This window comes from Citrus sinensis, chromosome 4, assembly GCF_022201045.2.
Source record: "Citrus sinensis cultivar Valencia sweet orange chromosome 4, DVS_A1.0, whole genome shotgun sequence".
NCBI lineage: Eukaryota > Viridiplantae > Streptophyta > Magnoliopsida > Sapindales > Rutaceae > Citrus > Citrus sinensis.
Window position 1 is genome coordinate 6,200,426 of NC_068559.1, and position 14,860 is coordinate 6,215,285.

General features: G+C 38.1%; 2 protein-coding genes across 14 annotated transcripts in view; one reads left to right on the forward strand and one right to left on the reverse strand.

The window, feature by feature from the left end:
- LOC102631492 (uncharacterized) overlaps positions 1-14,860 on the forward strand; it is a 167,683-nt gene that overhangs the window by 120,886 nt on the left and 31,937 nt on the right. The window lies entirely within an intron of this gene.
- The window catches only part of LOC102611904 (probable leucine-rich repeat receptor-like protein kinase At1g35710), a 147,257-nt gene that overhangs the window by 105,696 nt on the left and 26,701 nt on the right, over positions 1-14,860 (reverse strand). The window contains exon 5 of one of the 10 annotated variants that reach the window (XM_052439382.1): positions 2,163-2,652. The exons of 8 other annotated variants lie outside the window; for them this stretch is intronic. In XM_052439382.1, the coding sequence (XP_052295342.1) occupies positions 2,279-2,652 (374 nt within the window). In that variant the 3' untranslated portion in view covers positions 2,163-2,278. Of the gene's footprint in view, positions 1-2,162; positions 2,653-2,910; positions 2,982-14,860 lie in introns of those variants that run through there. One more of the 10 variants, XM_052439389.1, reaches the window with a different exon arrangement.

Below are 14,860 nucleotides of genomic sequence, written 5' to 3' on the forward strand. Positions count from 1 at the left end.
GTTTAGACCAGAAAGAGGAGGGTTGTCAAGCCCAGCAGGTTAAACCATATCCCAATCTTTGTGGATCAAAACAGGAAGCTTCCACACTACCAGCAGGTTCTGGAGAGCTCATGTTGACGAGTTCAAAGAAACCCCATGGATTGGAGTTGTGCCCTCTGTCAGGTCAGTACTACTAGCAAGAGAGATCTAGATGAGCATCTTCACGGCAAGAAGCACAAGGCCAGGAAGAAGGACTACTTGGAGATGAGAAGATGTGCAGTAACTCCACTTCAAAAAACTCTACTGAGCAGAGATAGTGCTGGCCAGGAAATTAAGGCTACTCTAGAAGAGGAATCAGTTAAACCTAATAAAAATGTCGTTGATTTAGACCAGAAAGTGGACTGTGGTCAAGATGAGCATCTTAAACGGAGCTAATTGGAGCTCAGAAGATGTGCACTACCTCATCTTCAACAATGTCAAGGCTGCTCATTATTCAAGCAGCTTGGTGAAGCCACGTCAGCAGAAGGTTGTTAGTGAAGAATAACAGCTCAGCGTGATTAGTCAAGTGTTAGCGATCCAGCTCATAAAAGTTAGTTAGTTAGTTAGTGAGTTACTAAGCAATTCTCACGTGTAAGGAATAATATAAATACTTGTACTGATTTGTAAAAGTTCTTATGAATCGAATCTTATCCAATACCAGTATTGAGAATTTTCTCTGTGATTTTCTATTCAACCAAACAGCACATCTCTGTTTTCTTTCAAACAACATCAAAAGAATCTGGAAAGACAATTAAGCTTACCGAAAGTAGAGATAGCTCCAGCCAAGAAATCAAAGCCTAAACAGAATCAGTTAAAGCTATTAAAACTGTTGTGGGTTTTGACCAGAATGTGGGGGGCGAAGAAGATTCAGAGAACAAAAATGAGGAGCTGCCAAAGAAGAAGGCGTTGAATACAATCACTCAGAAGACAACAAATGGAATACCAACTGGAGGGACGATGAGGAGAAAACTTCCCCTTAGAGAGAACTTCGAATTCTGGTGTGAAGTTTTTCAGGTTGGTACTCACTCCGCTGTTGTGATGGAGGGTCATAAAAGGGGGAAGAAACACATGGCTCGGTCTAATGGATCCAGGAAAAATAATGAGGCTGTCCCCCTCACTACCCCCACTACAATTGTGACACCATCAGAGCCTACTGAGAATGTTGAAGATGAAGATGCGGTGGCCCAAGAATGAAATGAAGAAACCGCAGAGAGTGTCATTGAGAAGGCTGAAGATGAAGAGGTGGTGGTCTATAGAGGCAGATAAAGTGAGCCTGATGCAGCAGACTCCTTATTATGCTGAAGGTAAAGCTCTTAACTTTTATTTTTCTCTTGCGCTCCATTTTGAATGTCTTAAATTTCAATGAACCAGCAGCGTGTTACTTTATCATTTTAAAACTCAGAAATTACAATAATAAATTTAAGTTCATTCTTCCATCTCGTCATATATAGATTTGAAGGTACTGAATGATGAAGCCTGTAAATTCAAGCAACAATACTGTAATGGGGATCATGTGTTGTTCTCTACTCTCCAGTCGTTGGTAAAAAGCTCAAAAAATGAAAACCAGACACTGTTAGATCAACCATTTGAAAGTGCTTCATATATGCATGATTATGACATTGGACTCTTCGGCCCAATGCAAATTTTTCTTGATCATGACCTGACGTTAGTTTATCTTGTGCTGGCAGGTAGTTGGTGGGATATCACTAACCACAACTTATGCAGAAGCTTCCTAACATCAGCCGTGGGTCCAGGATGTTTGATCGGATCGGCTAAATTAAAATTTTTTTGTATATGTTTGTGTGAATATTTACAAAGGAGTGAAAAAACTAATATATATTAAATAACGCGACATTAAGAACCTCGTTCTGAATAAAGTTTATGTATATAATTTGTAAAATAAACTAATAATTAAAATAACAATTTACCCTTTTAACTCGTACAGATACAACCGTAAATTCCTTATTTAATTCAGCTCATTCAGAGGGAGACAATTAGACAAAACTTATTTTATCAGAGTGAACTGCGAAAGTACTAGCTTAACCAGAGAGATTAATGTCGTAGTTTGCACATTTGTTTAATTGCAATTCAACATATATAGGAAGTGAACGTGAAAATAGAATTAATAATACATTGCAAGTACCTAATAATTTCAGAACCAATTAACAGTCACCTTTATTGGAAAAATCCATTATGATTAGAAGCAATCCCATCACATGCATGAACAGTTAAATATACGCATCCATAATTAGATATCACATTAATCAACCAAATACATTTCTTGGTTTCTAAGCTCCAAAATTGAAATTTCATGAAAAGGTTTCTGCATCAGTGCCTTATTGCGAGCGATAAATTCGTTGGACACGAGTTGCATTGTAGGTCGAGACTTTGGTTGAGAACGCAAGCATGAAAATGCTACTGTTGAAACAAGAATGACATCCTGCCTAATCTTTTGATCCACCGGAGGTGAGAGGCGGGGGTCCAGCAAATCAATTAGCTTAATATTTTTATCCAATGACCAAGAGGACGATGAGAGGATCTCTTCTGGATGCTTTCCCATTAGTACTTCTAGTGCCACCACTCCAAAGCTATAAACATCAGATTTCTCCGTCACAACCATGGTGTAGGCAAGTTCTGTATGAAAACAGAAGCCTTTATTAGTGATGTTTCCTAAATAATAACAAGAGCAATTTGTTTATATCTTCGAGCATCTGCAGCAAGGTATGACAGAGAACCATATGTTTTTAACTGATATTTAAAGTGTATTTTTTTTAAAATTAAAAAAAAAAAGTGAAACTGGTAGGCAAAGTTTAAATTCACTTTTCCAGCTCTTTACCTATTCAAAAATTTGAACCTAAGTAGCTAATTAAATAAAACTGCTTAAAAATTACTTAACAGAGTGTATATAAAAATTAATTAAAAGAATAATTAAAGAAGCAGAAGAAGAATAGCTAAAAGATTACCTGGAGCAATATATCCATAAGTGCCAGCCAATAGAGTTCGATTGGATGAGTCAAAATTTAACAATCTAGCACCGCCAAAGTCAGCAACAAATGCTTCTAATTCTGAGTTGAGTAGAACGTTGTTGCTTGATATGTCGCGGTGAACAATTGGTGGTGTGCAGTATGATGCAAGTATGACAAAGCATGACACATGCCCTTCACAACGTTCACCCTTTTAGCCCAATCCAACCCCACAGCTTCCTCATCTGTGCGCAGAACACAGAACAAGCTTCCCATTTCCATGTACTCATAGATTAAGAACATGCATTTCCTGTGCAAACAAAACCCGTAAAGCTTTACGATATTTCGATGTCGTATTTGGGACAGTAGACGAGCCTTATTCCGAAAACTCTCGAGGGAAGTTAACTCCTCAGTTTCTGAACAGTGAAGCTTCTTCAAAGCAACTACTTTTCCACTGGGCAGTCGTGCTCGGTAAACGCTGCCATAGCCCCCGGTTCCAATGCAGTATTTGATATGGAAATCCTCAGTAGCTTCAATTATGTCTTGAAATGTAATTCTACCATCGTAATTCCAAATTGCAAACTCATCAGCGCACTTGGTAATTTCTCCTGTCTCAGCTGGTTCAACTTTCTTATCCCTTCGTGCACGGATAATCAAGATTCCAAATATCAAGGCAAGTAATGCGACCATGGCAAGAATAATTGGAACCAAGCGAGTGGCAATCTTTTTGTGATGTGGTGGTGGCCCATTTGCCGAAGTACTTGGGATTTCTCCCTCCAAATTGTTGCCTAACACATCTAAGTGTGGCACTTTTCTGACTGATTTAGGGATACTACCGGAAAGGTTATTCATGGAAAGGTCCACGGTATCTATGCTTGGAATTGCTCCAAGCTCAGAAAGTATTTTACCATTAATGAAGTTATGGCTCAGATCAAGATAATATAGTTCTTGAAGTTTTCCGATCTCTGACGGGATGCTTCCCCTTAACAAGTTGTTTCCCAATTCTAATTCCATCAGCTTTGAGCAATTCATGAGTTCTGGAGGAATTGGACCATCAAGTTTGTTGTCGTACAGTTTGACAGCTTCAACACGTTTCAAGTTCCCAATTTCTAATGGGATGGAACCATTGATTTGGTTTGAGTACATATTCAAAGTATTTAGCTGAGTCAAATGACCCACAGACGAAGGGATTGGACCAACAAGTTTGTTTTCGGACAAGTCTAAAATTCTTATCCTGTTTAAATGACCAAGTGTTGAAGGAATAGGTCCAGTTAGATTGTTGTAATGCAGGGACAGAGACGTCAAGTTTACTAAACTAGCTATGGTCGAAGGAATTGGACCTTAAAGTTTGTTGAAGCATAGGTCAAGAACTTGAAGAAAGTTCAAATTCCCGATTTCTAATGGGATGGAACCATTGATTAGGTTTGAGCGCATATTCAAAGTGGTTAGCTGAGTCAAATGACCCAGAGATGAAGGGATTGGACCAACAAGTTTGTTTTGGGACAAGTCTAAGCTTTTCAACCTCTTTAAATGGCCAAATGTTGAAGGAATTGAACCTCTAATTTCATTTCCAGACAAGTCAAGAACTTGAAGAAAGTTCAAATTCCCGATTTCTAATGGGATGGAAACATTAATATGGTTTGAGGCAATAGCCAAAGTAGTTAGCTGGGTTAGATGACCTAGAGTGGAGGGGATATTACCAACAAGGGAGTTAGAAGACAAGTGCAAATTTTCCAATTTGCTTAGACGACCAAGAGTTGGAGGGATATATCCCCAGAGGTAATTATCAGATAGATCCAGGTGGACAAGATTCCTCAATCTCCCCATCTCTAAAAGGATAATTCCTATTGTGCATGTGATTTATGAAAAACGAGATCAATATTCACTATCTTCATTAAAAAAAATATTACATAGAGGGAAAGTCAAGCTCAAGTGCGGACGACTCACACTTCTGTTAGGAAATTAGTGGGTGAAGCAGGACCGCAGCTAAGTTGAAATTGTAAGAAAATAAAGAACAAGCACAATAGAGGGTACCAGAAATTACGTGGTTCGGCTTTTAGCCTACGTCCACGGGCGAAAACAAAAGGAAAATATTTCACTAGTGAAATAAGGATTACAAGTAATGTAATATTTTAACTCACTACCCAAAACCCCAATACATCCAATCTCTCACTCACTAGATACTCAAGAGTTTATTAAACTCTTAATACTCTCAACACTAAAAGAAAGCAATATTTCTCTCTCGATGGAATTGGTACAAGCTCTAAATTGAGAGCTTGTATTTATAGGCAAAACTTTGCCTCAAATGTCAAACAAGTGGCCATAAACTTCAAGCCATACATCTTAAAAATTTCAAACTTTGAATTTTTAGCTTTGAATTTTTCTTTTCTTTTACCAAACATTACGGCATCTAGAATTTCAAAGCCAAGTGCCAACCATTCTTGTTTATTCAAAGCTTCTAGATGCAGCCAATTTTGACATTCTCCCACTTGGAGATTAAATTGAAAAACAATCAATCTCCACACCATCCTTTCTGTTTCGCCATAATCATGTTGCCTACGTTTCTGCTAGGCCACAAGAGGATCTACTCCAGAAAAACTTATCAGTATTTATCGGCTTGGTCAAAACATCTGCTAGGTTCTCCGTCGTATGGATTTTCTGTAAATCCACACTTCCATCTTCCACTACTTCTCGAACGAAGTGATACTGAACTCCTATGTGCTTTGTCCTGGAATGAAAGGCTGGATTCCTTGCAATGTGCAAGGCACTCTGACTGTCACAAAACACAGGAATTTTCTGTTGTTTGTGCCCGAGCTCCTCCAATAATCTTTGTATCCAAATAGCTTCATTGCAAGCTTGTGTAGCTACCATGTATTTTGCTTCTGTTGTAGATAAAGCCACAACGGTCTGCAGTTTAGAAACCCAGCTTACAGCTGCTCTCGCAAGTGTAAACACATAACCAGTAGTGGATTTCCTTTTATCAAGGTCTCCTGCAAAATCTGAATCCACATAGCCCCTGACAGTAAACTCTGATCCTCTATAACATAATGCAACATCTGAGGTTCCTCTGATGTATCTTAGAATCCTCTTCACAGTTATCCAATGCTCTCCACCAGGATTCGCCATGTATCGACTAACTGCTCCCACTGCTTGTGCAATGTCCGATCTTGTACATATCATAGCGAACATTAAACTTCCCACTGCTGATGCATACGGTACTCGAGACATCTCATTCCTCTCCGCTTCGTTGCTAGGACACATACTTGAGGATAATTTGAAATTAACAGGAAGTGCTTTGATACCAAAATGTCAAATAAAGTGGCCATCTAGATGGTATAAAGCAGCCATCTAGATGGTCAGCAATAATTTTGTTCAAAGAAGAAGAAGAATTTTGCAACAAGTTTGAAAGAAAAAGAAGCACACGGCTTTGACAAGAGAAAGAAGAAAAAGAAGAAAATAATAATATATAATTGATGAATAGTGCCAAAGCTTTTTCTATAAATAGAAACGAAGAGAATGAGCAAATTCATTCCATTAAGAGAGAGCAATTTAGCATTTTGAGAGAGAGTTTAGAGAGCTTGAAATTATAAGCTGTTGTTATTAGTGTTCTGAGAGTTTGGGTGTATTGGGGTCTTGGGAAGTGAGCTAAAATACTACAATACTTGTAACTCCTTTTTACTAGTAAAATATTTCCTTCTATTTTCACCCTTGGATGTAGGCTAAAAGTCGAACCACGTAATTTTTTTGGTGTCCTCTTTTGTGCTTTTTCTTTATTTTCTTCCAATTTTACTTTAGCTGCGTGTCTGCTCCACCCACTAATTTCCTAACAGTGGTATCAGAGCTATTGGTTGTATTTTTAGAGTTGGGTACTGTTCACGTAAGGGGTACTATTCACTTATACGATACTGTTCACGTATACGGTACTATTCACAATAGATGGTGGGAGCGATCCAAGAATTTTGCGGTGCAAAGCAAGGAATAGTGGTGTGAGTAAAACAACTGTGTGGTTTTGTACATGTCTAGGAAAGTTCTGTCACAAAGGCGATAAGAGCTTAAGGAGTCTGGGTTTTAAGTGGGACCATTGTGACCCCTCCAGTCTTTCCTGGGAACTTTCCTGGTATGCATTCTCACACATAATCACAACTATTCAAGGTGGTACACTAGCTTGTGTGCGGTATTTATCAATAAAATGGCAGCAAAGTATGAAATTGAGAAGTTTAATGGAAATAATTTTTCGTTGTGGAAAATGAAGATGAAAACTATATTGAGGAAAAATAATTGCTTGGCAGCAATTGGAGAAAGGCCCATGGAGATAACTGATGACAAGTGGAGCGAGATAGATGGTAACACCATTTCTGATCTACACTTGGCACTTGCAGATGGAGTATTATCCAGCGTGGCAGAGAAAAATACAGCGAAGGAAATATGGGATACTCTTACAAAATTGTACGAGGCCAAATCACTACACAACAAAATCTTCTTGAAAAGGAAACTTTATACTCTTCGAATGGCAGAATCTACAATGGCGACCGACCACATCAATACCTTGAAAACTCTATTTTCACAACTCACAACGTTGGGTCATAATATAGAGGAAAATGAACGTGCAGAGCTTCTACTTCAAAGTCTACCAAATTCGTATGATCAACTCATCATCAACCTAATAAACAACAATCTAGTGGACAGTCTAGTTTTCGACGATGTTACAGCCTCTGTATTAAATGAGGAGAGCAGGCAGAAAAATAAAGAAAACAGACAAGTAAGTTTGCAGCAAGCGGAGGCGCTATCGGTGACGAGAGGGAGATCAACAGAACGTGGCCCCAGTGGGAGTCAAAGTCATGGTAGATCAAAATTCAGAAGTAAGAAGAATATTAAATGCTACAACTGTGGCAAGAAATGGCACGCCAAAAAGGAGTGTTGGAGTAACCAGAAGAGAAGAGAAGGTAAAGAACCTGAGTCATCAAATGCTCAGGGGTGTGTAGCAAGTACCTCAGATGATGGTAAAATTCTCTACAACGAAGCAATAACTGTTTCAGAAGGCAGAAAACGACTATCTGATGTCTGGCTTATAGACTCAGGAGCTACCCGGCACATGACCTCGCGGAGAGAATGGTTCCACACATATGTACCTATCTCAGGAGGATCTGTATATATGGGTAATGATCATGCCTTGGAAATCGCCGGTATTGGTACTATCAAAATAAAAATATTTGATGGTACAATTCGCACAATTGGAGAGGTACAACATGTCAACGGCCTGAAGAAAAATCTATTGTCTTTGGGACAAATGGATAGTCATTGGTACAAAACTCATGTGGAGAATGAAATTATGAAAATCGTTAAAGGCGCGCTTGTATTGATGAAGGCAGAAAAGATCGGTGCTAATCTATTCATGCTTAAAGGAGAAACACTACAGGAGGCTGATGCGTGTGTCGCATCAAATGGAGAAGAGTCAACGATGATGTGGCATCTCAAACTTGGTCACATGTCAGAACAAGGTTTGAAGATTCTCTCTGAGCGAAAATTGCTTCCAGGGCTCAAATCGGTAAGTTTACCATTTTGCGAGCATTGTGTTATAAGTAAGTAGCATAGATTAAAATTCAGTAGATCTATTGCTAAAAGTAAATGCATTCTAGACTTTATTCATTCTGATGTTTGGGAATCACCGGATATATCCATGGGAGGTGCAAAGTACATGGTGACTTTCATTGATGATTATTCCAGAAGATGTTGGGTGTATCCAATTAAGAAAAAGTCATATGTATTTCTAGTGTTTAAAGAATACAAAGCGCGGGTGGAACTTGAATCTGGTAAAAAGATCAAGTGTTTGAGGACAGATAATGGTGGAGAGTATACAGACGGTGAGTTTCTTGCTTTCTGTAAGCAAAAAGATATTCAGAGGCAGTTCACGGTGGCATACACTCCTCAATAAAACGGAGTGGCAGAGCGGATGAATAGAACTCTTACAGAAAGGATAAGAGTTATGTTGAGGACTGCTGGTCTACCCAATTCATTCTAGGCGGAAGCAGCCAAAACTGCATGTTATATAGTAAATCGATCGCCATCTACAACTATTGGGCTGAAGACAGCAATGTAGATGTGGACTGGAAAGCCAGCTGATTATTCCTACCTACATGCATTTGGATGTCTTGTGTATGTGATGTACAATGCCCAAGAAAGAACAAAGTTAGATCCAAAATCTAGAATATGTATCTTCTTGGGATATACTGATGGAGTAAAGGGGCATAGTCTGTGGGACCCCACTGCCCACAAGATTGTCATCAGCAGAGATGTTATCTTTATAGAAAATCAACTGCAAAGGAGAGATGAGGATGATAGTAGTGTAAAAGAAAAGTCAGAGACTATATCGGTATATGTGGAAAATAATCCAGAAGATTCAGATTCTTCTGAAGCAGCACCAGAGCACGAAAAATAAGAACTAGTCGAGTCCGAGGCTCCAGAAGTTCATCGGTCAACTCGTGAGAAACGACCACCGGTGTGGCACTCGGAGTATGTCACAGAGATCAATGTTGCATACTGTCTTCTAACAGAGGATGGAGAGCCATCAACTTTCCATGAAGCTTTAGAAAGCTCAGATGTTGCCTTGTAGATGACAGCAATGCAAGAAGAAATTGAAACTCTACACAAGAACAAGACATGGGAACTTGTACCACTACCATACGCAAGAAAAGCCATTGGAAACAAATGGGTTTACAAGATCAAGTGTGATGGCAATGACCAAGTGGAATGGTATCGTGCAAGATTGGTAGTGAAAGAATATGCTCAGAAAGAAGGTATTGACTTCAACGAGATATTTTCTCCGGTGGTTCGACTCACAACAGTCAGAGTAGTCTTGGGGATGTGTGCCACATTTGACCTACATCTAGAGCAGTTAGATGTGAAAACTGCATTTCTTCATGGAGAACTTGAAGAAGAAATATATATGCTCCAACCAAAAGGTTTTGCAGAAATAGGAAAAGAAAACTTGGTTTGCAGGTTGAACAAATCTCTATATGGTTTCAAACAGGCGCCGAGGTATTGGTATAAGAGATTTGATTCCTTCATTATGAGTCTTGGATACAACAGACTCAGTTCAGACCATTGTGCATATTACAAGAGGTTTGAAGATAATGATTTCATCATTTTGCTGTTGTATGTGGATGACATGTTGGTAGCAGGTCCCAACAAAGATCGAGTCCAAGAATTGAAGGCACAGTTGGCTAGGGAGTTTGAAATGAAGGACTTGGGACCAGCAAACAAGATTCTAGGGATGCAAATTCACCGAGACAGAAATAACAAGAAGATTTGGCTTTTGTAGAAGAATTATTTGAAGAAAATCTTGCGGCGCTTCAACATGCAAGATTGTAAGTCAATTTCTACCCACTTCCTGTTAATTTCAAATTATCCTCAAGTATGTATCTTAGCAATGAAGCAGAGAGGAAGGAGATATCTCGAGTACCGTATGCATCAGCAGTGGGAAGTTTGATGTTCGTTATGATATGTACTAGACCGGACATTGCACAAGCAGTGGGAGCAGTCAGTCGATACATGGCGAATCCTAGTGGAGAGCATTGGATAGCTGTGCAGAGGATTTTAAGATACATCAGAGGAACCTCAGATGTTGCATTATGTTATGGAGGATCAGAATTGACTGTCAGGGGCTATGTGGATTCAGATTTTGCAGGAGACCTTGATAAAAGGAAATCCACTACTGGTTATGTGTTTACACTTGCGAGAGCAGCTGTAAGCTGAGTTTCGAAACTGCAGACCGTTGTGGCTTTATCTACAACAGAAGCAGAATACATGGCAGCTACACAAGCTTGCAAGGAAGCTATTTGGATACAAAGGTTATTGGAGGAGCTCGGGCACAAACAAGAGAAAATTTCTGTGTATTGTGACAGTCAGAGTGCCTTGCACATTGCAAAGAATCCAGCCTTTCATTCCAGGATGAAGCACATAGGGGTTCAGTATCACTTCGTTCGAGAAGTAATGGAAAACGGAAGTGTGGAGATTGATTCCATACCAAGGAGAACCTAGCAGATGTTTTGACTGAGCCAATAAATACTGACAAGTTTATCTGGAGTAGATCCTCTTGTGGCCTAGCAGAAACATAGGCAACATGACAATGGCGAAGCAGAAAGGATGGTGTGGAGATTGATTGTTTTTCAATTTAATCTCCAAGTGGGAGAACGTCAAAATTGGCTGCATCTAGAAGCTTTGAATAAACAAGAATGGTTGGCACTTGGCTTTGAAATTATAGATGCCGTAATGTTTGGTAAAAGAAAAGAAAAATTCAAAGTTTGAAATTTTTAAGATGTATGGCTTGAAGTTTATGGCCACTTGTTTGACATTTGAGGCAAAGTTTTGCCTATAAATACTTGTAACTCCTTTTCACTAGTAAAATATTTCGTTCTGTTTTCGCCCGTGGACGTAGGCTAAAAGCCGAACCACGTAATTTTTTTGGTGTCCTCTTTTGTGCTTGTTCTTTATTTTCTTCCAATTTTACTTTAGCTGCGTGTCTGCTCCACCCACCAATTTCCTAACAACTTCTTCAGTGTTGTAAAAACAGATGCCTGCTTTAAGCACCAGCCCGATTTTATACATACATAGATATATATGTTGAAGTTTCGTAGCTTACCCGTAAGGCCGTTGGAGGGCAGTTCAAGAGTTTGGAGCATTGAAAGGGCAGTAATTTCGGATGGAATGCTTCCAGAGATAGAATAATTTGAATGAATTTTGAAACTTCTGAGGTTCGGAAAGCAAAAGAATTTGAAACGACCGAGCTCTCCCCTGATGTTATCATTTTCATACCAGAGTAAGCTGACCCCGATTACGCTTCCCGCTGAATTGCAACTGACGCCAGTCCACTTACAATGATTGGACGTGTAGTTGCCAGACGTCGCCCAATTGTTGTACCACCAGCCTGTAAAAAGTAAAGCTTCCCTTTCTAACAGTATGGGTGACGACAATAATCCAGCAGCAGCTGATGCTATTACAACTATTGTCGTATCACTCATGGCACCAACATTAATTAAAATTATAATGACCACCAATCTAGAAACAGAGGATGCTGATGCCATGTTTACAATGGTTTTCGGTTGATTGGGGTATTTGATTCTCAGCAAAGCGTTTATATAAGAATTAATTGTTTTGCAACCTCCCAGTGTTAATTTCCAATACGCGTTTTCAAATAGTGTGAGTCAAGGTCTTCTCTAGATGGATTCAATCATGGAGATATAACCTTATTGGCTTGCATTTGTGTGGTGTAGATCTATTTGAACACCAATTGCAGAAACATGAGACAACGTGGAAAATATTAGAAATAATTAATAGCATTATTAGTAGTATAAGATATTAAGTATTACCCAAAAATAACACTACAAGAAAAAGTGCCTACCATGACAGGCAAAATCTGTCATAGTAGGGGGTGGATGACGGTTGTTCATACCGTCATTGTAGCCACCGTCAAGAATTGATGACAGAATAATACCAGTCATAATCTGTGATAAATATTTTTAGTCACATAACTGTCATAACTTTATTTAGAGAGGAATATAATAAATTTGAATTTGGCCCCTTTTTTTTTAAATTTGTGCGCCATATTTTGAATTTTTGGCAGGAAAATCAAATTTGGCGCGAAATGCAAATTATAATTAAATGAATTTTTTCAATTAAATCAAAAATTGAAATTATAATTAATAAAAAAGGGGTATTTTTTTTGCACCATGAAATTATTATCATTTTAATAACAATCCTGCAATTGATTTAGTAGAAATTAATATTTCATAAATTAGCTAATTAATTAGATTATTAAAATTAATATTGCAATTAAAAATTAACTGACAAAGAAAATGAAATGGATAACATTGACTAAGATTTCATAATTGTGAGCAAACATAATTTAATCAAATTTGAGAGTGACAAATCCAACATAAATAGAAGAAGAGTATTGTAACAACCTAAGAACTAAATTCCAGCAGCATGTACAACACAAATTAACAATGATCAGTTCAATTCCAGTAGCATAAGGAAGCCAAACAACAGAGTCATTTCTACCAACATGAACAAAGGCAACAACATAGTTCATTTCCAGCAACATTTCCAGCAACACTTCCAGCAACATAAGAGGAGCCAAAAATACTGATCAGACAAGGCCAGCAGTTCCCAAACGTGAAAATCCAACCTAAGAACAACCGAAATGTGTAAAATTGCATCAATATCCAGGAGCTATTTTCCAAACAAAGAAAAAAACTAGCGAACTCCAGCAGTACCCACCATCTTCATCATAATCCAACATAGAAGTATAATAAGCTAGATAACTGCCCAAGTAAAATATATTTCATCAATGAACTCACAATAACAACATAATAAGTAAGGGTTACCTCACATAACAGCAAGTACTCCAGAAAAATGGTTTGCCCACTCAATACGGACTTCGTCTAATTCAGCATCAGAATATGTTGTCTTTCCGTTGAACTATTTATGAAAAATAAATATTTAGTGAAACTTTGAAACGGGACATGTTCTTTTTTATGAAGCAAATTATGATCAAGGAACTCGCATTGTTCATTAGTAAAGAGAAGTCATTAATTAAGTCTTTCATGAATCTCATGACGTAAAATCCACACACGACTGAACTTGCTGGTTGCTGTGGGACCTGTTCACAATCAGCAATTGTACAGTTCATTTTAATAACAATTAAGCATGGTAATATATAATTATAGTTAAGGTAATAGTTCAAACCTTTACGGATCTGACCATCTTATTATAATTCCATTTCTCCTTACCCTCTTGTGCTATAAACATTGTCATAGAGCTGTATACAAAAAAAAAATTGTAACAAAGTATCTGTAAATTATGTAAAAGTAATTTTATATTGACAATGGTAATAAAAAAAATTGAACATACACTTTAATGAGCTCTTTTAAATCATCATCAGGATCTCCCCCATAAGAATCGAGATAATAAACTTCTTTTTTCAACACATCAAAGACGACCAGCACCCAATGATAACTATAATAAAAGAAAGAACAGTAAGGTAGCAATTTCAGTAAATTAAGGCAAGAAAAGAAATTAATATGAGTTGAAAAGTATTAAAGGAGCATACTAGGGATTATAAGGCATAAAGTAGAGATGGCAAAAGTGCGGGTCGGGTCCGGGTTTGGGGCTGCCCGGGACCGACCCGCATGTCACACATAGCTACCCGGATCCGGACCGTGCCCGGATTTTTTCTATGCGGGCCGGGCATATGCCCGGCACTATCCGGGCACGGGTTTTTTCCGGGTTTTCTCTACCCGCATTTCCAAAGCTGCTTGTTAATTGCCCAGTTCTCAACCATTGTTTTCAATTACAAGAACTCGTTGATTAAAAAGAACTGCGAGAAAGATTTAATTTCCATTTATGCAATGATTAGAAGATGCAACATCCACAAATCTAGTGAACAACGTAGATCAAGAGAGGCCTGATGTGGACTTAATTTTTTTTTTCTTTTAAACTGCAAAAGAATGAATAAAACCCAAATTCAACTTTTAACCCCCACCACTTCAGAATTCAAAAGGTTACCTTAAAATTGATATAAAATTATAACCAACAAAGCGACAATTTACAAGAAGCCGACGCGAAAAATGCAAAATTCTAATAAAATTATATTTAACTTAAACCGAAGAATAAATAGTCAAAACAAAACCAATTTAAGTTTTTTTTTCAAAAAAAAAATTATGATACAATATTCTTTGCATCTCTGCAACAACACTGCTGTAGTTCTGCACACTAAACATAATGGATGCAACAACACTGTTGTAGTTCTGCACTGGAAGTCTGGAAATAAAAATGCAGCCATGCTTCAAAACTGCAACGTTGCTTTGCAATAAATGAAAAGA